General features: G+C 44.9%; 1 protein-coding gene across 3 annotated transcripts in view; it reads right to left on the bottom strand.

Moving 5' to 3' along the window:
- HELQ (helicase, POLQ like) overlaps positions 1 to 25361 on the bottom strand; it is a 202255-nt gene that overhangs the window by 107846 nt on the left and 69048 nt on the right. For all 3 annotated transcript variants that reach the window (XM_033963804.1, XM_033963812.1, XM_033963820.1), the window contains 2 exons: positions 22049 to 22147; positions 3265 to 3410 (listed from right to left, as the gene is read on the bottom strand). In XM_033963804.1, the coding sequence (XP_033819695.1) occupies positions 3265 to 3410; positions 22049 to 22147 (245 nt within the window). The remainder of the gene's footprint in view (positions 1 to 3264; positions 3411 to 22048; positions 22148 to 25361) is intronic.

The raw sequence follows: 25361 nt of genomic DNA, 5'->3' as shown, positions 1-25361 counted from the left end.
GAGGGACTTTGAGACCCCTGCTATAGAGCAAGCAAAACAAAAGGGCATTTTCGATGCCTTCCACTGCGCAAGCACAATATCCCGAATATCCTGATGCATAGTAAAAGTGGGAGGCTGAGTGGATCCCCCGAAGCAAGGGGTCCACAACACACGGGGGCTCCTTTGCATTCTCTTTGAAGTGCAAAACCGAGGAAACCTGAAAAATAAGCTCCTGGAGCTCTTCACGCTGAAAAATGCGCACCACAGACACTTCCTCGCCAGCTGGCGTAACCAAAAAACCTCCGCCAGCAGCATCGTCCCACCTAGAGGATCCTGGAGGTTCACCAAGGGGTCCAAGTCCTCATCATGTGAAAACTGCTCCCTTTATAAAACATCGTCGTCCCAAGAGACTCTCAGTCGCATGGATGAAAGTGGGGGAGGGGGGGACAGCTGCGAAACAGGTGCAGAAGGGGGCTGAACAGGGGTGGACACGGAGGGAGTAAACCCCCACAAGACCCCCGGGGTGGAAGCAGGATCCCTGGCTGCCTGAATTTAAGTCTTGCACAAGGCTAAAACAAAATTAGGGGAAAAACCCCTGGCGGGCCAATGAGACTCACTGCCAAAGCAGGAGACCCTGCAAAAACCTGTCCCTGTCTCTCCAATACAGGGAGAAGGTCACCTGAAGATACAACCAAGATGGAGGAGCTTCCCGCCCAAACCGGTGCAAAACCCATGTAAAAAAATTCCCCTAAGACCTGCAGCAGTTGAGAGACTTGAACCGCTAAGCAGGCAAGTCGGCAGCAGTGGTAAGGGAGTCCCCAGCACCAAACCTTATTTCCCATCAGCGGCTGGGGGAATCCCTGTGTGGGCAGTGAGGGAAGCCTGGGCTTCCTCATCGCCTGCTGTCAGTGCACGATACACTTGCGAAGGGGATCCCTGGATGCCGGCACCCGAAACTGATGAGTATTCCCCTTCGTGGCTGCCAGCATACTGTGAACATAGGCCAGCTGCATCGACCTCACGTCTGGAACACAATTAAAAGTGCTCATTGCACAATATATGACCTAACTAAAAGAAAAAGTGCCGGTTAACAATAAAAATCAAAAACAGGTATGCATTGGGTCCTCCCAGAGCTCATCGATAATACACCAAATTGGTTGTGGTTGGAATGGCGACTCATGTTCCCTTTAAGACTATGTCATGTTCTTAGTATTAAAATGCCTAGGTTATATAAAGAAAACAGAATATTTATGGATACATGGAAAACTCTCAGGTATGTTAATAACTTAACGCCTATTCCAATCTATAAATCAACTAATCAAACAATATGGTTAAACTCCAAGATTCAAATTGGCGGATTTAAGGTCATCTGGAAGCATTGGATGATTGCAGGTATACAAATTTTGGGAGATGTTATTTCAAATGGTAAACTGCTTGACTTTTTAGTTGCAACATAAATATGATCTTAATAAATCACAAAGCTTTAGATGGCTGCAACTGAAGCAGGCTATTCAGAAGGGGTTCCCTGAATGGAAAAATTTCAATAATCAGTATAGTCTGGAGTTCTTATGCTTTCAGGTGGACTTCTTGGGTCACCAGGCCGCACAGTGGTATAAATTGATAAATGGATTTATAAATAAAAAACCTAAAAACAGACTTAGGGACGTCTGGAGCATTGAGATTAAGCATCAAATTACGGCGTCTCAATGGCCACGAATTTGGTCTTGGAGAATGAGATCTACAGTGTCTGTAATCTATGAGACAAACTTGGTTTTTTTTTTTTTTGCATAGAGCATTTTGGACCCCAGTTAGATTACAAAAGTTGGATAGCTCTAAGTCTAATAGATGATGGCATTGTAATCTGGAAAATGAAAAAACCCTATTAAACTATATAGCCAATATAAACCTGAAAAAGATACTATTAAAGGATTGGCTAAAACACCTTAAACCTGAGAAGGAAAGTCTGACAAAACAATTGTTCCTTGGGAGGACACAGGGTTTAGAGTGGAGGACATCAGTATGAGCCCATCATAGATCACATAAACCTCTGGCTCAGGCTAAATCTCAAAGGTGACCAGCACCAGACATAAGTCTAAATGAGAGTAGCCTCATACATCATATAGTCCATATTCATAGCCCGTGGAAATAATAATGCTCCCAAATGAAAATTTCAGACTTAACACTCAAGAAAAAGGGGAAATGAAAACATAACAATCTGGAAGCAGGGACTCTAGATCATTTAATATTCTACTGTCCCTGTATCATAGCATTTTGGAAATCAATCTGGTTTCAAATTAATTGTTTATTAGAAAACCATGTAGCATTATCATATGATGCAATAATGTTTGGGATGTCAATGAGAACAAAAAGTCAAATTTCATCAAGTAATAATAAACTTTTATTGATCATGACAGGAGTTGCCATACAACATATTACCAGTAATTGGAAGAATTACAGCAGACTAAATTATACCTTCTGGTGGAATTCGTTATGCCACATTTACAAAATGCAAAGAGTAATTGCCATACAAAAAGAGAGTTATAATAATTTTTAAAAGATTTGGGGGCCATTGACAAGTTATTGCAATGATTAGACACCATTATTCATTGAAGGTACACTTGCACATAGGGGGGAGGGGAGAAAGTATAAAGTTATATTAAGGTTTGATCAATTGATAATATTTATATGAAATTTTTGATTGAAATGTTTGTGGGAGGGGAGGGTATAAATGTGTTTTATAGAAAATGTTAAAAGAAATACAAGAGATGTTGACAGGGTTTTAATGATGTAATATTGTGTTCTTGATGTTAGATGGAAAAATGAATAAAGAATTTGAAAAACAAACAAACAAAAAGAACAGTCAATTGAAGGCTTCCTTCAGACCAGCACTGCCTCAGGATTTTTTTTTTATTGAACAAACTCCACTGGCTTTCTAAGTCATATGCCTTGTTGGTATCAGTGGCAAGGCTTACAGCTGAGGCACCTCTATAAAAATTTTGGAGAGGTGCAAGAAATGGGAAGAAGGACTCGACCCCCCAGATGGGGACAGGAAGGCCACTACACAAGTTCCAACAGCCCTAAACCAGGGAAGACTGCAACAGCTTACCATACTTGCTGGAGCCTGAGAACAGACTGATGTAGTATAAGAACTGCAGAGCCACTTGAACTACAGCCAAAAGTCTCCACCTGCTGGTCATGGTGAGCTAGTACCCATCAGTGAACTGTGCCGGTCTGGAGAGGCACTAAAGAATAAGTTATTATTTTAGTATCATCAGGCACACATACTTGCTGAGGTACTTGCATATCATTTCAGCTACGTTCTCACAGTTCTTCTTAGTGGGGCAGAAGACAAGGCAGGAGTAGTTTGGAATAACTTCAGTCACCAATGCAATAAGGTGGTCAGGGTCCATTTTTTGCATATTACTGGAATACTAAAAATAAAATATTAATATTATTACATTTCAACTCTTCCTCCAATTCATTCTGTTCTTTAATCAAATACATTATAAAAAAAAAAAGACATCACAAAAACCATAATCCTCAAAACTGAACTCAGTAGGTAAATAAATTAACAAATGACTCAAGAATTGTATTATGTCTTTATCTTTAATTAAGAGGGTTAATACTAAGGAACTTAATCTAGATGGGAAAGAAAAGGTTTTGAAGACCTAGGGGTAGATTCTCAAAACTAAAATCTGCCTTTAACGTGCTTGCTAAACCAGTTCCAGCCCGTTTAGCGTGCATGCATTTTAGCGGCGGATTATCAAAACAGCTTACTGTAATACAATGAGGTCATTAATATTAAAATGATCACTATGCGCAATTCTCTATAATTTTCACAGTACACCTGTGCAAAGAAGGGATCCGGGTGCATCCGTACTTGGATGACTGGCTGATCAGAGCTCCAGCCATGCAAGAGGGAGAGACAGCAATGGCACAAGTTATACAGTTGCTGCAGGACTTTGGTTGGATTATCAACTTTCGGAAGAGTCACTTGGAGACTACTTGGGAATTTGCTTCAACACAGCAGAAGGCCGTGTATTTTTTGCCAGACACACGCAAACTGAAACTAAGCCACCAGATTTCAGAGATCTGGGCATTGCCAGCTCCCATGGCTTGACACTATTTACAGGTGCTGGGGTCGATGGTGACAACCATAGAGATTGCTCCAAGGGTGGAAGCTCATCGATGCCCTCTCCATAAAAACACAGAAAATTCAACAAAAGGGGTTTTGGAGGGGGGACCCATATAAAAGCCACAGAAACCTCTAAAACAGGGGTGTCCAACCTGCGGTCCAAGGGCCGCATGCAGCCCCGTGAAGTATTTTGTGCGGCCCCGGTCGATGCAGTGTTTTCCTCTTGCTGGCTCCCTCCTCTTTCTTGATGCAGCGTTTGAGCATTTGTGCGGCCCCAGAAACATTTTTTTTGTCCAATGCGGCGCAGGGAAGCCAAAAGGTTGGACACCCCTGCTCTAAAACTTCAATCTGTAGACTACCCTATACTCACTATTGTATTGACGATGTGCCTGCTTCAGCTCAAACTGCAGCTGGACAATGCAGAAGAAAGCTGCCACAGACAAGCATGAAATTCCACTCTAAATGCCTGTATCTTTGGGTTGCCAGTCAGACCCTGAACGAGCCTGGGACCACAGACCCCCAAAGCTCATCATGTGTCTTTGGGGGGAGAAGGGAACACAACTGGCACCTGCTAAAGCCCACAGGGCCACATAGCCTGCGCTCAAGCTATGGCAAAACCCAGGAGCAAGCCGTGCTCCCAGAGGAATGATCTCCAAGCCATCAAAGGAGAGTGTGGCGCACTGGTTAGAGCTACAGCTTCAGGACCTTGAGGTTGTGTGTTCAAACCCTGCACTGCTCCCTGTGACCCTGGGCAAGTCATTTAATCCTTCACTGCCCCAGGTATGTTAGATAGATTGTGAGTCCACTGGGACAGATAGGGAAAATGATTGAAGTACCTGTATGTAAACCACTTTGAGTATAGTTGTATAACTACAAAAAAGGTGATATACAAGTGCCAATCCCTTTCCCAAATTGTTAGAGCAGGCTGGTCAGGCAGGTTTTTCTGTAAAAGAATTGCCTTCCTGGCTACAGACTTCTGACCTATTTCAAGGGGAGTGAGAGAATCACACGAAGTCTTGGAGTAAGGTATGGAAGGAGGAAGAGGAAGTGGGGGGGGGGGGGGAAGGGGAGAGTGGATGGGATTGGGGGGAGTGGAGGGGTTGGGGAATTAAGGAGGCCTGGGAAGAAAAGAGAAAAAAAAAATAAGATCTGTAAGGATAGGAAAGTTAAAGAGAATAAAATGAAAAAGTTATTGAAAGAATGAATGGAAATAAGATAAGCTTGGGAAGTTTAAGGGCTCCTTTTACAAAGGTGCGTTAGTATTTTTAACGCACGCACCAGATTAGCACGCACTACCTGAAAAACTACCGCCTGCTCAAGAGGAGGTGGTAGCGGCTAGCATGCGCTATTCCGAGCGTTAAGGCCCTAACGCACCTTTGTAAAAGAAGCCCTAAATGTGAATGGACTGAATATGCCTTGAAAACGTCAATTGTTTTTTTTTTTTTAATTCTTTATTCATTTTATGTTTAACATTAAGTGCACAGAAAGTAACAACAATTTGACTAATATGCCACTTGAAATTCCACAAACATTTCCACCATTCTAATATTAAATAATACATATAATATAGTAAATTCATAACAAATAATGAAATCCAAAAACCCACCCCCTCCCCATTCTTTCAATTATGTTAATCAGGGGAAAATGGTATCTATTCATTACAATAATTTATTAATGGCCCCCCACATATCCTTAAATTTATTAAAAAGCACAGTTACTTACCGTAACAGGTGTTATCCAGGGACAGCAGGCAGATATTCTCACATGTGGGTGACGTCATCTACGGAGCCCCGACGTGGACAGCTTTTCAAGCAAACTTGATTGAAGATTCAAGTTTGCTGTGCTGTACCACGCATGCATGCCTTCCTGCTCCACTAGAGGGCGCATCCCCTCCTCGTGGTCTCCAGTTCATATAACCAGCTAAGAAGCCAACCTCGGGGAGGCGGGAGGGTAGCGAGAATATCTGCCTGCTGTCCCTGGATAACACCTGTTAAGGTAAGTAACTGTGCTTTATACCAGGACAAGCAGGCAGCATATTCTCACATGTGGGTGACCTCCAAGCTAACCAAAAAGGGACGGAGTGAAGTTGGCAATTGAAGAAAACAGATTACGCAAAACCGACTGGCCAAACCGGCCTTCGTTCCTGGACAGAGTATCCAGACAGTAGTGGGAGGTGAAAGTGTGAACCGAAGACCAAGTGGCAGCTTTGCAAATTTTCTCAATAGGTGTTGACCGGAGGAACGCAACAGAAGCCGCCATCGCTCGGACCTTATGTCCCGTGACCCGACCATGCAGCACGAGACCAGCCTGAGCGTAGCAAAAGGAAATACAAGCAGCCAACCAGTTGGATAATGTGCGCTTGGAAACAGGGCGTCCCAACCTATTAGGATCGAAGGACAAAAACAATTGAGGAACCGTCCGATGAGACTGAGTGTGTTGAAGATAAAAAGCCAACGCCCTCTTATAGTCAAGTGTGTGAAGCGCCACTTCTCCAGGATGAGAGTGGGGCTTCGGAAAAAACACCGGAAGAACAATGGACTGATTGAGATGGAAATCAGACACCACCTTAGGCAAAAACTTAGGATGAATGTGGAGAACCACCTTGTCATGATGGCGGGTCCGCTACCAACGCCTGTAGCTCACTAATTCTTCGAGCGCAAGCAGGAAGATCACCTTCCAAGTGAGAAACTTGAGATGAGATTTATCCATAGGCTCAAACGGAGGTTTCATAAGTTGAGCCAGAACTACATTGAGATCCCAAACCACAGGGGGAGGCTTGAGAGGAGGATGGACATTCAAGAGACCCCTCATGAAACGAGAAACCAAAGGATGAAGAGAAAGGGACTTCCCATCAAGCTGCTGATAAAAGGCAGCAATCGCACTAAGATGCACTCGAATAGAATTTGTCTTAAGACCAGACTGAGACAAATGAAGCAAATACTCCAGAACCGAGGACACCGGGACTGACAAAGGATCCAGATGATGAGACGAACACCAGGAAGAGAATCTAATCCACTTTTGAGAATAGCAGAGTCTAGTCGAAACCTTACGAGATGCCTCCAAAACCTCTCTCACTGACTGAGACAAAGGAAGAGAACTCAGGTGGAAAGGAACCAAGCAGTCAGATGTAGAGACCGCAGATTGGGATGTAACAGTGAACCCCAACTCTGAGACAGCAGAGAGGGAAAAACAGGTAGAAGTAGAAGCTCCCTGACACAAAGTTGAAAAAGCTGGGAGAACCATGGTTGCCGAGGCCACCGAGGAGCAATCAGTATCAGTGGCCTGTGTAGACTTGAGATGAACCAGCGTCCGCAGGATTAGAGGAAAAGGCGGAAATGTGTAGAGGAACTTCCCCTCCCACACGAGGAGGAAGGCATCGGCCTCAAGACTATCCGGGGAATACGTCCGGGAACAGAAGAGAGGCAGTTTGTGATTGAGGGGGGAGGCGAACAGATCTATCTGGGGGGTCACCCAGCGTTCGAACACCTGTCGTAAGACCTGAGAGTGAAGCGACCACTCGTGCGGCTGGAGTAGGCGGCTGAGCTTGTCCGCCAGAAAGTTCCGCTCCCTTTGAATGTAAACCGCTCGAAGATAGATGTTGTGGGAAATCGCCCACTCCCAGAGTCGAAGAGCTTCCTGACACAGGGACCAGGACCCCGTGCCCCCTTGCTTGTTCACATAATACATCGCCACCTGATTGTCCGTACGAACGAGAACCACCTGATCGTGAAGCAGGTGGCGGAAGGTCACTGCGGCCAGATAAATGGCCTGAAGTTCCAAGACGTTGATGTGGCAGCGACGGTCCTCCGCTGACCACAGCCCCTGAGTGCGCAGTCCATCCAGATGAGCCCCCCAAGCATACTCCGAAGAGTCCGTGGTTAAGACTTTGCGGTGCGGAGGGGCGAGAAAGAGCAAACCCCTGGAAAAATTGGAAGAGTTGATCCACCAACGGAGCGAGCGTCTCAAAGAGGGAGTCACCGTCACGGGACTGGAGATCGAGTCCCGGTTCTGACGCCACTAAGAGGCCACTGTCCACTGAGGGATCTGCAGATGCAATCGGGCAAACGGTGTGACATGGACGGTAGAAGCCATATGACCCAAGAGAATCATCATGCGTTTCGCCGATATTGAGGGCAACAGAGAAACTTGCCGACTCAGACGGATGAGCGTCTCCAATCGAGGTGGAGGAAGAAATGAACGGAGGCGAACCGTGTCCAGCACGGCCCCGATGAACTGTAGAGATTGAGAGGGGCACAGCTGGGATTTTGGGAAGTTCACCTCGAACCCCAGACTTTGAAGAAATATAATAGTCTATCGGGTCGCTGAGATAACCCCCTCCCGGGACGGCGCTTTGATTAACCTGTTGTCCAGGTATGGAAACACCTGAAGCCCCCGGGACCGCAGGGCCGCTGCGACCACAACAAGACACTTCGTGAAGACCCGAGGGGACGAAGCCAGACCAAGGGGAGGACCCAGTACTGAAGATGGTACTCTCCCACATGAAAAATCAGAAAACTGCGAAAAGCGGGATGCACCGGAACATGTGTGTAGGCCTCCTTCAGATCGAGGGAGCAGAGCCAATCGCCCTCGTCCAGCAAGGGATAAAGCACCGGAAGGAAAAGCATCCGGAACTTTTCCCGCACGAGGTATTTGTTGAGGCATCTCAAGTCCAGGATCGGGCGCAGATCCCCGGTCTTTTTTGGCACCAAGAAGTAACGGGAGTAAACCCCCCGCCCCTGTTGACCAGGAGGGACCACTTCCACCGCCCGCAGGCGAAGAAGGGCCCGAGCCTCCGAGAGAAGGAGAGACAACTGCGCCCGATTGGAAGGACATGCGCTTGGGGGATGATCGGGAGAAAACTCCCGAAAGCTGAGAGAGTAGCCCGAGGAAATCACGCCCAGGACCCACTCGTCTGACGTGATGGTCGCCCAACGAGGGTAGAAGGCTCTGAGGCGGCCCCCGATGGGGAGGAGGCCTGTCACTGGTGTGGAGGGGGCCCGCCCCCATCCGCTCACCCCGTCAAAAAGACGGAGAGAGTTTCGCAACGGCAGATGGCTGGGACTTGGGCAAGGCCCTAGGATGCGCCTGCTGACGTCTGGGCAGAGGCCGGGAGAAGGCCGGAGTTGACTTTTGCGGAAAGCACCGCGGGGGAGCCCGATAAGGCCTCGACGAGGAAGGCTTAGGCTTCGGTCTGACCAACGAAGCAAAAGACTTCTCGTGCTCCGAGAGGCGCTTCGTAGCCGCCTCAATGGTGTCATCAAATAATTCCTTGCCTACACAGGGGAGGTTGGCCAACCGATCCTGCAGATTTGGGTCCATGTCGACCAGGTGAAGCCAAGCCAGCCGACGCATAGCCACCGCAAAGGCGCAGACCTGGACGAAAGTTCAAACCCATCGTACGCCGCATGGAACAGATAAGCCTCAAATTTGCAAAATCCTCAAGGAGCAGGCCAAACGCCCCTTGGCAAGAAGCTGGTAAATCCGCCTGGAAGGTCGTTAACAGTCCAATCAGGTGTTTGAGATAGGACGTGAAAGTGAAGGAATAATTGAGCACCCTAGAGGCCATCATGGAGTTTTGGTAAAGCCTGCGGCCAAACTTGTCAAGGGTCCGGCCCTCACGACCCGGAGAGACCACCGCCGAGACCCGGGAGGGGTGAGATTTTTTCAGTGATGATTCCACCAGCAACGACTGGTGAGACAATTGCGGGCGCTCGAACCCCGGGCAGGGTACCATGCGATACTTCGACTCCATCTTAGAGGGGACAGCCGTCACTATATAGGGAGTCTCAAGATTCCTGATGAAGGTCTGCCGGAGCACAGGGTTCAACGGCAGCCGAAGGGTCTCTCTAGGCGGAGACGGCATGTCCAGCTCCGCCAGATACTCCTTCGAATATCTGGAGTGAGCCTGGAGGTCAAAATCCAACGTCCGACCCATGTCCTGGACAAACCTAGTAAAGGACGGGCGGGATGCTTCCTTGGCCCTGGGAGGGAGAGCCGAACGAGATCGCCCCGGCCCTGAAAAGGATGGGGAAGCCTCCCTAGAGTAGCGAGGTTCCCGCTCCGTAGTGCGCTCTGAACCCCAGGAGGCACTCAAAGAGCATGCAGGGGTCGAGGACCTGCGCCGTCTCGAGAAGCTCTTCGGAGACGCCGCCGGGGTATGGGGCACCGACCGATGACGGGTCAGAGACCGGTCCCCAGACTCCCTCGGCGAAAGCCTCGAGCCTCGGTCCGGAGCCCCGGACCGAGGGGGAGTTAGTAAGAGCCGAGGGTTAGCCAGAGACAACTCTGTAACCCTCAGTGGTCCCTCAGCATGAGAAGTCGGGGAGCGACCCCGCTTTGGAGGGGAACCTCGGCCCTCTTAGAACCCCTCCGGGACGAGGTCTCGGCGTGCTTCGAGCGACGCTTCGCCCCTCGGGGGAAGACCGCCTCGAGGCCCGAGGGGAGGAGTCCGAGGACGAGGACAAACGTCGGGATTAGCGCACCTTGGCCCCCGGAGTTCCTATGCGCTGCTCAGGCTGGTCCGGCACACGCGAGGTTGAGGCCGGTTGCAGATGGGCCAGCGCAGCGGAGAGCTCCGACGAGATCATCGCCTGGAGCATATCCTGGAAAACCGGCACGGGCATCATTGAGGGCATGTCCGGTGCCGTAGTGCACTCCACCGAGGGCGACCTCGATACAGAGTATTCCCTTGTGGCGGAGGCACGACCCGAGGGTTTAGAGGATTTCGCCGAAGCAACGGGCAGGGAACCCCCACTAGACCCGGCCGGCGTCCCCGAGAAAGGCTTCTTCGCGGGAGTAGAACCTGTGAGAGGAAGAGGAGACTTACCCGGAGCCAAGGCCTTGGACGACGTCGAAGACTTCGAGCCTGGGTCCCGAGGTGGGGCCGAGGCACCCAAGGCTGAGGTCAAGGCCGGGGCCGAAGCCGAGGCTGAGGTCGAGGGCTGGTCGACCGCAAAATGATCCGCCATACGGGCCCTACGTCGACGAAGAGCCCGGTGCTGAAACGTAGCACACCGGGGGCAGGATTCGGTCGGATGATCAGCCCCCAAACAGAGAATGCACCAACGATGCGGGTCGGTGATAGAAAGAAGACGCTCGCACCGGGTGCACTTTTTAAACCTGGTCAAGGGCCGGGACATAAGCAAAAAACCGGCCGCGGCCGACAAGGCCACGCAGCCGCGACAACCCGGGAGCCCCCGGGCAGCCAAAAAGATCGCGAATTGATGCAAAACAACAAACAGGCGCACAGCGACTCTCCGATCGTAAAAAAATAAGAAAGCCGCGGTACTAGAAGGCATGTTGTTGGGCAGAAGCCAAAAAGACAGGACTTCTTGGCTCCGCAGAAACAAACGAACTGGAGACCACGAGGAGGGGATGCGCCCTCTAGTGGAGCAGGAAGGCACGCATGCGTGGTACAGCACAGCAAACTTGAATCTTCAATCAAGTTTGCTTGAAAAGCTGTCCGCGTCGGGGCTCCGTAGATGACGTCACCCACATGTGAGAATAGGCTGCCTGCTTGTCCTGGGATAATATCCTTTTTGAACAGCTAATGTTCTTTCCATTTTACATATATGACACACTGACCTCCACCAAAAACTATAATTCAATCTATTTCAATTTTTCCAATTATGCGTTATTTGTTGAATGGCAACTCCTGTCAGAATCATTAAAAGTTTATTATTATTGGAAGATATTTGGCTTTTGGCTCTCATAGACATGCCAAATAAAACTGTGTCATATGATAATGCCACATGATTCTCTAGCAAACAATTTATTTGGCCCCAAATCGACTTCCAAAAAGCCATAATAAATGGACAATAAAACAATAGATGATCTAAAGTCCCCGCATCGAGATGACAATGCCAACATCTATTAGACTTAGAGCAATCTAATTTTTGTAAATGAACAGGGGTCCAGAATGCTCTATGCAACAGGAAAAACCACGTTTGCCTCATAGATGCAGACATTGTACATTTCATCCTCCAAGACCAAATTCGAGGACATTGAGACACGGTAATTTGATGCTTAATCTCAATGCTCCAAATATCTCTAAGTCCAGTTTTTGGTTTTTTATTCATATATCCAGATAATAATTTGTACCAGTGCGGCCTGGTGCCCCAGGAAGTCTGCCTGAAAGCATAAAAATTCTAAACTAAATGATTATTAAGATTTTTCCATTCAGGGAACCCCGCCTGAATAGCCTGCTTCAGTTGCAATCACCTATAGCTTTGTTTTTTTATCAAGGCCGAATTTATGTTGCAACTGTGAAAAATCAAGCAGTTTATCATTAGATATAACATCATCTAATGTGCGTATACCTGCTTTTATCCAATATTTCCAAACAATCTGAAACCCGCCAATTTGAATCTTGGAGTTCAGCCATATAGTTTGGTTTGTAGATTTTTGAATTGGAATAGGTGTTAAACTATTGACATATCGTAAAGTTTTCCATGTATCTAATATAATAAAACACTAAGCACGCATGTGCACTCTTACTGTAGTTCCGTGGCCGGCAGAGTGCGCATGCGCGCTTACCACGCATCTCTCTGTCTCGCAGCGGGTTTGCCGGCTCCGGCCAGACAAAGTTCATTTTTTAGTTCAAAGCCGCCGCTGCGGCTCCTCTATCGAACCTCACCAGAGTCGGAGAAGACTTTCGACTCTGGCAGGGATCGAGAAAGGAGACGCAGCATCGGCTTTGAACTAAAAAAATGAACTTTGTCTGGCCAAAGCTGGCAAGCCCGCTGCGAGACAGAGAGATGGCATCTGAATATTAGCAGCTCAGGCATCTGAATATTATTAGCAGTGACTTGGCAATGGGGGAGGGGGAAGAAACCACAAGTAAGCCATGCTCTGTCCTCTCAAGAGCTCAGGCATCTGAATATTAGCAGCAATGTGGAAGTCTTTTTACAAAAGGTATGTTAATCATCTTATCCAGGGGTGGCTGCACATTTCTGTTTTTTGGCAGAGCAGGGAAGAGGGACAGGGAGAGCAGGGAAGAGGTGATGTTGGAGTGGGAAGTGGAGTGGGGAGGGAAATGCTGCTGGTGAGAAAAGGGGGCTCGGGCTGAAAGGGAACAGATGGGAGAAGAGGGCTGGGGGGGGGGGGCAAAAATGGGTTTTAGAGCTGGGGCTCAAAATAGGGGACATATGAGGGAAGGAGGCTTTACTAGCACTCGTTAATGTAACGGGCTAAAACACTAGTCTATTAATATTCTGTTTTCTTTATGCACTCTAGGCATTTTGGTACTAAGAACATGTCCGAGCCTGAGAGGGAACAGAAGCTGCCATTCCAACCCCAACCAGTCTGGGAGTTTTTCCATGAGCTCTAGGAGGACCCAATACATACCTTGGCGCATAATATAGGCTTGATGATACCTATAGAAATTGGGAAAATTTACAACTCCCTCTGCAATTGGTTTTTGTAAAGACACTAAGGCAATTCTAGCAATCTTACCCAGTCAAACAAATTTTGTAAGAATACCATTTAATTTTTTATAAAAAGACCCCTGAAAAAAAACTGGTATCATACCCATTTGGTAATAAACCACAGGCAAAATCATCATCTTAATAGTTTGGACTCTCCCCACCAAGACAGATGTAAAGGATTCCATTGCTCACACAATTCTGTTACCTTCTGTAATAAAAATTTTTCATTCACTTTCATTGTTTCTTCTAGCGTGTTTTTTATCCAAATACCTAAATATTTTATTCCTTCCTCCCTCCATAAAAAGGGAAATGAATCAAATAAACCTCTTGTGCAATGTACATTTAGAGGAAGAACTTCTGATTTATTCCAGTTTATTTTATAACCTGAAAATTTCCCAAATTTCTCTATCAAGTCAAGCAAATATGGAATGGTTGTTCCAGGATTCCTCAAATGAAGCAATATATGATCTGCATAAGCAGAGACCTTATATTCCTGACCATAATACAGAATACTGTGCCCAATATTTCCCACTAATAACCAACTATGGATAAGGTAATATCAATCCTAATCTAAGAGAGTTAGCCTCAGTAATGGAGCCTACGCGTAGCCATTCAATGACTGGGGATCCCATTGGGGATCTTTATATAGTGGGCATAATACAGAATAACCTGTATCTCCTTTACTTGCTGAACAGCTAATAACAAGGGTTCTAATACTATATCAAAAAGTAAAGGAGACAAGGGACAACTTTGTCTAACCCCCCGATGCAAATTAAAACGCTCTGAAAAATTATTATTAATATGTAATCTAGCAACAGGGGAGCTATACAATGTTTGAATCATTTGTATAAATCCTATACCAAACCAATCCATAGCCTGATACATGAAGGTCCATTCCACCCAATCAAAGGCCTTCTCTGCATTTAAGGATTTTGTTAAATATAACATATGAAAAGCCAACCTGGTATTATTAGAAGAATGTCTCTGAGCAACAAACCTGAAAAACTACTGCCTGCTCAAGAGGTGGTAGCGGCTAGCATGCGCTATTCCAAGCATTAAGGCCCTAACGCACTTTTGTAAAAGAAGCCCTAAATGTGAATGGACTTAATATGCCTTGAAAACGTCAATTGTTTTTAAAGGAGATGAAAAAGCTGAATTATGATATTTGTTATGTACAAGAAATACATTTACAAAAAATGTGAGAAAAGATGATTTAGTTTAAAAATTATCCAGTGCGAATTTGGGCTTCTAATAAGGAGAAAAAGAAAGCAGGGGTGGAGTAATTATTTGATAAAAAAAAAGTGAAAGTTTTTACAAAGGCTGAATGGAAGGATGATGAAGGGGGTGGCAAGTCAAATGCGCGCTAGACAAAAGCATGCAGACAAATGCGCGAAGACAAGTGAGTGCAAGACATGTGAGCGCAACGACAATAGTGCGCAAGACAATTGAGTACAATTATCATTGCGCACAAGACAATTGAGCGGAAGGACAAATCAGCGTAATGACATTCACGCGCACGTTCACGTTACTATGGTTACGTTAGCTCCTTTTTTATGTGCTCGGAACAGCCTACCTTCATTTCGCTAGCCTTTTTGTGATTGGTTACGTTAGCTCCTTTTTTACGTGCTCGGAACAGCCCGCTCTCCTTTCGCTAGCATCTTTGTGATTGGTTACGTTTGCTCAGAGTTGAATGGGGAAAAGGTGACTTTGGTGAATTTGTATGCTTCTTTTTTGAAGAACTTTTGAGTATAATTTTGAAAAATCAAGAAGGACTACTACTAACTTGTTTTTTTCTTTTACATAGAGCATTCTGGACTCCAGTTCGTTTACAAAAGTTAGATAGCTCTAAGTCCAGTGTTCTCCCCAGGGCTTTTTAACCGGGCTGTCCGCCCAGCTAATTTAGATTACCGCCCAGCTGTCATCTATCAGGAATCCTGCTGTTGCAACCGCTCAACATAAAAAAATTCCCCCAAAATACCATCTCTCACCGGCTTGGAGATGCGAACTCATGCTTCGGGGTTCTAAGGTATGCGTGCCGGCTTCCCTCCTCTTCCCTCCGAAACCGGAAGTTACATCCTGGGGCAGGGGGGGGGGAAGAAGAGAAGGGAAGCATGAGTTCTCTAAGGGCTAAGGCAGGAGACAGGCAGGAAACTGGTTAACGACGGATGGAAACTTACAACTTGCTTTGGGCCTTTCTCGCTGCCGGGTCCTGCCTACTTTCTGTTTCCGCGAAGGCAGGACCCGGCAACGAGGAAGGCCCGAAGCAAGTTGTAAGTTTTCATCCGTCGCTGACCTATGCCTAATGATGCAAAAAAAAGTCACGGCGCAAGGGAAACCTCCCCTTCTCTCGCTTGGAAACTTCACCGCAGCGCAGGATGCTTATGGTGCAGGACAGGACACTGAACAAATCAGACCTCGCATTCTCTACCACACCGTCCCACACCTACGTCGTAGCGAACAAGGAATCTCCGGGAGCTCGAGTAGGTGACGTCATTGTGCGAGGGGGGTTGCCGGTAGTAGAAGTCAGGTGGACTGGCCTGGCCTTGTACTTATAGGGGTGTGAGTGACTCCATGATTGATATGACTGATTACTAGGTTTCAAAAGGCCAAAATTTATTTGTGGATATGTTTTGATATTATTTTATATTTAGTCATTTGTTACTGGAAAAAATGTGCAGGTACAGTAGTACTGTGGTATTTTTTCCCCCCAGGATTTGAAGTTACTGTAAAGTTATTTAAAGTTTGTTTAGCTCTTGTTAGCATAGTAATTGTGAATCATTTCTAACCAAAATTTGTATGTCTACTCAGTAAACAGGGATGTTCAAGATGCTGAGTGAACAAAAAAAAAAGGGAGAGAAAACTTAAAAAATGGTGAACTTGTGTCATATGAATATAAAGGAGTGAAAAAGCTAATATAAGGGGCCTGTATGCAAAAACTTAAATAGCTATGTGTAGAAAATAGCTCAGTTTGCATCTTGGAGATAAGGATTTTTAAAATTGAAAATGCAAATTATGCCAAAATTTCTGGGATGCGGTCATTCGTCCCCCTTCCTCCCAGCAAGTCTACGATCTCTCCTCCCATGCTAGGTCGTCAGTGGAATGCTTTTTTGTTTGGGGGGCCCAAAAGCACTGCCCAGGCTCCACCCCAGACCCAGCCGCCATACTAATAATAGTACTAATTGTAAATGCCATTTCTTCCATTCATTTTTCACATACACACAATATAATCTTATTAATAATACATAATGGTAACCACAAAATTAAACTACACAAAGCACACTCTTTTATCCCTCCCCACCTTGCACAGCATTTCTTCCTCTCTCCTCCACCCCCATGTGCTATGTCCACCATCTCTCTCTCATTCCTTCCCTTGCTGTAAAGGGAGTGAGGAAAGATAGAGGGATCCAGGATATATCGCTCCAACTCCTTCTACTGCCTCATCCAACATTTCTCCCTCTCTCATCTCCCCCGGACTGTGTGCAGCATCTTTTACCCCTGTCCACCAGCCCCATGCCCAACATTTCTCTTTCTATTACCCCTCTCCAGAACCATGCGACATCTCTTCCTCCATTCCCTCCACCACCAGGTCCAACATTCTTCCCTCTTGCATCTGTCCCACTGTTCCTCTCCAACACTGGGGCTGGGGCTCTTCTCTCTGGAAAAAAGGAGGCTCAGGGGCGATATGATAGAGACCTTCAAGATCATGAGGGGCATAGAGAAGGTGGATAGGGACAGATTCTTCAGGCTGAAGGGGTCAACAGGCACGAGGGGGCATTCGGAGAAACTGAAGGGAGATAGGTTCTGAACAAATGCAAGGAAGTTTTTTTTCACCCAAAGGGTTGTGGACACTTGGAATGCGCTACCGGAGGAAGTGATCAGGCAGAGTACGGTACAAGGATTCAAACAGGGATTGGACGGATTCCTGAGGGATAGGGGGATCGTGGGATACTGAGAGAGATTCTGGGATGTAACACAGGTATAGAAAGCTAACCAGGTAATAAGTATAGAAATCCAATCAGGTTGTGCATGTGCAAGACCGGAGGGTTAGGACTTCGATGGGAAGATAGGACTCAATGGGAAACCAAGGTGGCCCCTTCTGGTGACTCAGACAGGCCGTGACCTGTTCGGGCCGCGGCGGGAGCGGACTGCTGGGCGGGATGGACCTATGGTCTGACCCGGCGGAGGCACTGCTTATGTTCTTAACACCACATCCAACATTTCTCCCTCTCATCTTTCTCTACCTATGCCCAACATTCTCCTCTTTCTTCCTTTCCCCATGTACACCATTTCTTTCCCTCACACCCATGCTCAACAATTTTCCCTTTCTATTCCCTCCTCCACCTCAGCATCTCTTTCCTTCTATCCTTCCATGCTATGTCTCAAGTTCATGCCCCTTCCCTCCCTTCCTTCTGTATCCCAAGTTTGTGCCCCCTCCCTCCTTCCTTACTGACATTTTCTCTGCGTACAGTGTGCTTTGTGTTTTTTAAAATTTTATTGTTGGTAGATTATTTTGACTTGGTCATTTTAAAAGTAGCTCGCAAGCCCAAAAAGTGTGGGCACCCCTGCTGTAGAGCCATTTCTTATATGACTGGATGAACTATATTTATCTTTTTTTTTTTAGTTTAAATTCATGCAGAAATAAATGGCTAGATTGAACCTGACGATGAGGGGAATAGAGTCTGGAACAAAAGAGGGGCAGACAGTTTTTGCGTGGTAGTGTCTAAGGGTTCACCAAACAACTCGTCACCCAAGCACGGAGCGTTGGCGAGGCGGTCTTGGTGATTCACATCTAGCTCTGAGACCCGGAGCCAAGCCAAGCAGCGCATGGCAACCACCATGGCAGTCGCCCTGGAGGTCAGTTCGAATATGTCATAAATGGAACGGACCATGAACTTCCGAAGCTGGAGCAAACTGGAGGTATACTGCTGGAATAAAGGTATCTTGCGCTCAGGAAGATATTTTTGGAGGGAAGACACCTGTTGGATTAAATGCTTTAGATAGAAAGAAAAATGAAAAGCATAATTGCCTGAACGGTTGGCAAGCATAGCATTTTGGTATAAACGCTTGCCAAATTTATCCATGGTCTTACCCTCTCTACCAGGAGGGACGGAGGCATAGACACTAGTGCCCGCCACCTTCTTCAAGGTGGATTCCACGAGTAAGGACTCATGGGGGAGTTGCGGTTTATCAAAACCCGGAATAGGGATAAACCTTGTACAGGGTGTCTAACTTTCGTGGAGATCCCGGAATTGTCAAAGGAGTCTCCAAGTTTTTGTAAAAAGTTTCCTGCAGAATATCATGCAGGGGCAACTTGAGGAATTCTTTTGGAGGTTGGTCAAAATCCAGAGCTTCCAGGAAAGCTTGAGATTTCTTGGAATCAGACTCCAGAGGTATACAGAGGGAGTCAGACATTTCCTTCAAGAATTTAATAAACGAGGTCTGGTCAGGTTTACCAGTTGGTTCCTGGAGAGAAGGAGCCTCTTCATCAGAGGAAACAGGCTCATCGGTACCGACAGGCTCCTCAGAGTCATCCCACAAGTCAGGGTCGCGAACCTGAGAAGGCCGACCCCGAGACAGTGAAGTCGAGGGCTCAGCATGCCGAGATTTTCGCAATGACTTGCCGGAGGGCATGGAGGCGGTACCGGGAGAAGTAATCTGGTGTCGTGCGAGATCGGGAGACGGTGCCGATTTGGATACAGTCTGCACCGCATGGTGTGAGGTTCTCGGTTCCGCTGATGAAACAGGCATGAAAGCGGAGGTAGCGTGCATTGGCGCCGAGAGTGTGGATGCCGACAACAGAGGTTGGGTCGCCATTGGTACCAGAGGCTCAGACCGGACCGGGACTGGAAGGTTCGGTGCCAGCAGAGCAGGGAGAAGCTGTTGCAATTGCTCCTGAAGCTGGACTTGGAGGATGGCCGCAATGTGTTCATCCAAAGAAGGCACCGGTACCGCTTTCTTTTTCTTCGGTACCTGTGGTGCCGCTCGACGCTCGGGAGATGAGGAGGCCGATGATGTGGCACTCACCTCAATAGGAGCGGAGCGTTTACGTGGGCGCTTCAAGGCCGGCAGGACTGGGCTCACTGCAGGATCAGCTGGAGGGCGCTCCAGGGAAGAGGATGGCTTTTTAGTCGGCTTACCTGGGGGATGCGACACCGGAGGAGGGTCAGGCGGTGTCGAAAGAGTCGGCGCCGATTTAGAGGGGGCAGCCGACGTTGGAGTGGATGTCGAAGGGTCCATCCCGGCACCAAAGAGAAGTTTTTGCTGGATTTGCCGGTTTCTCAAGGTGCGCTTTTTGAGCGAAGTGCAGCGGGTGCAAGATGAAACGTTATGATCCAGACCCAGGCACTGAAGACACCAAATGTGGGGGTCGGTCAATGAGATGGGACGTGCACACCGCTGACACTTCTTGAATCCCGGCTGTGGGGGCATGAAGGTGAACATGGCCTCCACTAAATCGAAGTCGGAGGCTTTGATTGTGCCAACAGGCCCCGCCGGGACAAAACAAAAAGAAACGAAAAAAATAAGGATTTTTTTTTTTTTAAATTAAATAGTAAGAGAAAACCAAAAAAAAAACGAGGAAGGTTAACTTCCACAAAAAACACATGAGCGGGAAGGCAAGAGAAAAAAGCTCAACAACCGTTGAGAAAAACGCATCTTCTTAGCTCCGCGGAAACTAAGAAACTGGGGACCGCGCACCTCTGTCGGGCGGGAAGGCACTCGCGCATGCGCGGTGCAGCCTATTGGAACTTTCTAAGTTCTTAGACTGCAATCACTCTAAAATTGTCCGTACTGGGGCTCCGTCGGTGCCGTCACCCATCAGTTAAGAATATGCTGCCTACTTGTCCTGGGATAATGGAAATTAAATGCTAACCTATTAAAAGACCTTAAGGTAGTTCAGAAAATAGAACATACTATCAGAAACTTTTTGGATAATAATAGTATCGACCAATATTCACCCATTACGATTTGGGAATCCTTAAAAACTGTTTTAAGGGGAGAATTAATTTCTATTGCCGCCCATACGAAAAAGACTCAAGAAAGGGAGGAAAAAAAATTAAGAGAAAAACTGATGGGATTAATAATACAACATAAGAAGGGTATGGGGGGGGGAGCAGTTAAGGACTCAAATAAAAGAGATTCGTATGGCCTTGGGAAAAATGGAAGATGAAGCTATTCAGTTTAATTTAAACCGCCTTAGACTTAAACATTATGAATCTGGGAATTAGACAGGAAAATTACTAGCACACCGTATTAAGGTACAACATATGCAAGGTAATATTATGAGTATACGATATAAACGTGGAGATGTCCTGACAAAAGAAAAGGATATTTATTATAGGTTTTTGGAATTTTATAAGGAGTTATACACATCAGAATATCAGGGAAAGGAGGCTTCTCTGTCACAGTATTTGTCTCAATTAGAATTAAAGAAGTTGCAAGAATCAGAGTCCCAAGGATTGGATGAGGATATAACAGAGGATGAGATACGAGGAGTAATACATCATATTAAGATAGGTAAATCTCCAGGAATGGATGGATTTATGGGATTGTTTTATAAAAAGTTTATATCTTCTCCGTCGATGACGTCACCCATATGTGAGAATAGGCTGCCTGCTTGTCTTGGGATAAAGACAGATATCAAATCATCAATTCCTTCCATTCTTTCTTTCAATTAATGAAGAAACAACCCCGCCCCCCTCCCTATCCCATTCCTGAACTTTTATTAATGGAAAAATGGAATCTATTCATTACAATAATTTATCAATGGCCCCCAAACCTCTTTATATTTATTATAATTCCCTTTTTGTGTGGCTATTATTCTTTCCATTTTATATATATCTGACACAATGAATTCCACCAAAAACTGTATTTGAGTCTATTCCAATTATTTGTGATTTATTGTATGGCGACCCCTGTCATAATCATTAGAAGCCTGTTATTCTTAGATGAAAATTGGCTCCAGAGTAATCTAAGGAAATACTTTTTTACAGAAAGGGTGGTAGATGTGTGGAACAGTCTCCCGGAAGAGGTGGTGGAGACAAAGATTGTGTCTGAATTCAAGAGGGCCTGGGATAGGCATGTGGGATCTCTGAGAGAGAGAGAGAGAAAGAGATAATGGTTACTGCGGATGGGCAGACTAGATGGGCCATTTGGCCTTTATCTGTCATCATGCTTCTATGTTTCACTGCTTCAAGACTCATATGCCTTTTGCACTAGAAATGTTAATATATACTTGCCTAGGTGTTTAAGATTAAATTACATACAAAAAGGGGTCAATTCCTACCATACACAGTATCAAAATATAGTGATGTACAACAAAAATTCCACATAGTGAACCAACCTCTAAGATTAAACAACCCAGTATTATTAATCAATTGCCCCATACAATTTGTTTTCCTTCACTAAATAAATCTTCATTTTAAAAAAATTTACCATGGTCAAAACAACTTAATCTAACCTCTTTTTGCTCTTTATAAGCTCTAGCATGTACAAGACACCCTCTAGTTACCTTATAATTAAGCAATCGCGAAAAAGTAAAAAAATTCTCTGCTTTGCTGTTAATTTCATAGATGCTGTCCTGAAGTTTAACATACTCCTTCAATTGAACCTAGAATTGCAAACAGAAAAATTAATGAATATACACAGAATTGTCTTACTTTCTAAATCTCTGCCATAACTGAACTTTGTCTGTATAGTAATTGGTGGTCTTGAGGCTTTGCATATCATACCTCATGCAATTATTAATTATTTTTTTCTTGCTATTTAATTAAATTAACATTCATATTAACGAATCAACTTAACTGTAATATTTGTAGAGTATTATTGCTATAGCCATGTATATGGATTTTGCCATGTCTCAAGACTACAAATACATGGAAGTTCACCAAGAGAACAAATTCTTTCTGAATTCATGTTAGTGCAGAATATTTTAATTGTGTTATAACTTTTGAATTATGAGGAGTGTCTAAGCACTATAAGGATAGTGGATGTAAAAATTCTAGTTAGTAATGGAGCACAAGCTTTTATTGGCTGAGAAAACCATAAACCCTTATTGGTTAGAAAATCTCTGTTATACAAAGGAAGATTAGGTTCTTACTTTGATAATCTTCTTTCTAGTAGAAAGACATATGAGTCTTGATCTAATGGGTTATTCATTTCTACTTGCAAGTTTGTGTAGAAGGCGTCATCTACATTTTTCAGCTCTGCCTCCCCTGCACTGTGCTCTGCTCCTCAGTTTGTACCAAAGCAGTTGACAGCCATTACAACAAGTAAAATAAAGAGAAAGGGCACTGGGACCTTCCTAATGAAGCCAAATCTGTTCTGCTCTTAATCAACTACCATTAAAAAAACAAACGTGTGCCTCTTTCAAGATTATTCCTCTTCACTTTTGGACAAGCAGCACTAGTTTTCAGCAACATATGCTCAACTTTATCAACGCAAAGTCCGCTTTATTTTATCCTACCTGGCTACGTTACAAGTTTTCACTGCAGAGGGACGGCGATCTTTTATATTGGACTCTGCTGCTAAAGAATTGTGTCCAATTCATCTCCAGCGGATTGATCAGGCATTAGTTGGCTCCCATTTGGTGATTTTGGTGGTCTGGTTCCCAAGTGTATGTTTATGAGGAGTATGGTTGGTAGGGTTGTGAGTTTTGGTAAATGTTTTAGTATGAATGTGTGGGGACGGGATAATTGGAATTGTGTGTCTGTTGAGTGGGATGTAATAGGAAGGTTGGTAAGGGTTGTGAGAATCAGATTGATGTATGTGTACTAGGTACTTTTGGGGCAGATATGCAGAGAGAGCTGGTGTTAATGGGTGAGTTTGGGAGGATAATGAATGGTTTTCGCTGCCCTATTAGCCATTACGCTGGGAACTAATGGATTCTATATGGATTGTCTGCTTGGATTACATCAGGTGGTGCCGCTTATACAATTTAATTTAATCATGAATTTATAATGTAAGTAACTAATGAGCATACTGGATGGCCCATTCGGGACTTTATCTGCTGTCATTTACTATGTAATGATGATATGCTTGTATGAAGAAGCTGTAAGGACTTTCCCATGCTTAAGGATCCAAAAAGTACTTAGCTGAGTTATTCCAAGTTCCAACTGAAAGATAAGGACTATGTTGGGACCACACTTTGAGGTGGCATCATCTGGCATGAACAGCATAAATAGCAGGGTGTGGCAGAGACCTTTCCATGGACAGAAAGTGTGTATGTAAGCAAACATAATAAAAAATTCTTAAAAGAATAATTAACAAAAGATAAGGAAATTATATAGAGAAGAAAAAAGGGAATTAATAGTAAGAAAATCATAGGAATAATATTATACAGTATAACTGTGTAACTTGCTGGTTAAAAAGGATTTAGAAAAAGACGTAAGTGCATAGACATTTGTAGAGATAATGACTTAAAATTATAGGAGTTCTTTCTCCTCTTTGATTAGTTTAAAACAAAACTTCAGATTTGCGCATTTCTGTATTCTTTGTTTAAACTGGTATACACAGGAGACTGGTAGAAGGGGCCTCTAGAATTCTGGTCTAGCTGTAATGAAGCGATAGGATTTCACATTCCTGAGTGAGGGAAATCTGTATGCTAAAATCTCTTCTATGTGCATTAATAATTATGGAATATGTGAAATATGAATGTATATATGTATGTATGGCTTAGATCCAAGAAAGAATGAAAGGTGACCAATTGCATGACTATATGTTAAAAAAAACAACTTATAAATACTATGAGGTTTAAATTTAGGCAAAATGGACATGTTTTCTCAATCTGACCTTTGGCTAGCTTTCCTGGATAGTTGCCATGGAGATTCTCTGCCCTTGAGGCTTGATTACAGACACTGGACATTACAAGATGTCCAAGACGGAAGATAGGTCAACTATTTGACCCTGCCTGGTTTAGGTGAAATAACTTAAAACTAAATTTAAAATATAAGGTTTCCTAATTTAAGAATATTTTCTGTTCACAAACTGGTCTTTTCTCTTATTAGTATAGGAAAAGCTTGTGTAGCGTCTAGATCTTAAAGCAGAGAAACTGGGCTTCTTCTCCCTTGAAAAGAGGAGACTGAGAGGGGACATGATCGAAACATTTAAGGTAGTGAAGGGAATAGACTTAGTAGATAAAGACATGTTTTTCACCCTCTCCAAGGTAGGAAGAACGAGAGGGCACTCTCTAAAGTTAAAAGGGGATAGATTCCGTACAAACATAAGGAAATTCTTCTTCACCCAGAGAGTGGTAGAAAAATGGAACGCTCTTCCGGCTGTTATAGGGGAAAACACCCTCCAGGGATTCAAGACAAAGTTAGAACTTACGCAGGTAAGGCTAGTCTCAGTTAGGGCACTGGTCTTTGACCTAGGGGCCACCGTGGGAGCAGACTGCTGGGCACTATGGACCACTGGTCTGACTCAGCAGTGGCAATTCTTATGTTCTTAGGTATTGAAGAAGAAATTAGTTGGTTTTGTGTTTGTGACAAACTGTCAGCTTTCCAGAGAAAATCTTCAATGGTCAGAAAAAGTTTTTGATTAAGACTGTAGAACGAGAATGATAAGATATATCCTTTCTTTCTAAAAACAAGTTTTTCATTCCTTTGCTAAATTGTTAGCTAAGATAAGTGGTGCTAAGGAGTTCTTTTAAAAATATATATATTATCATATGATTTTATGTAATTCTAAATACATATTTAGAATATCTTAGAAATTGTTGTAAAAGAAATGTAGTTTTCTATCTTGTAAACTTTTTCTTTAAGCCTGTTCAAAAAATCAAAAGAATTTCTTTGTCTGAGATAGTCCCGCCTTCTAAAAGAATGTGG

The sequence above is a fragment of the Geotrypetes seraphini genome, chromosome 1 (assembly GCF_902459505.1).
Source record: "Geotrypetes seraphini chromosome 1, aGeoSer1.1, whole genome shotgun sequence".
In the NCBI taxonomy this organism is placed as follows: domain Eukaryota; kingdom Metazoa; phylum Chordata; class Amphibia; order Gymnophiona; family Dermophiidae; genus Geotrypetes; species Geotrypetes seraphini.
This window is presented reverse-complemented; position numbering and strand designations above follow the sequence as displayed.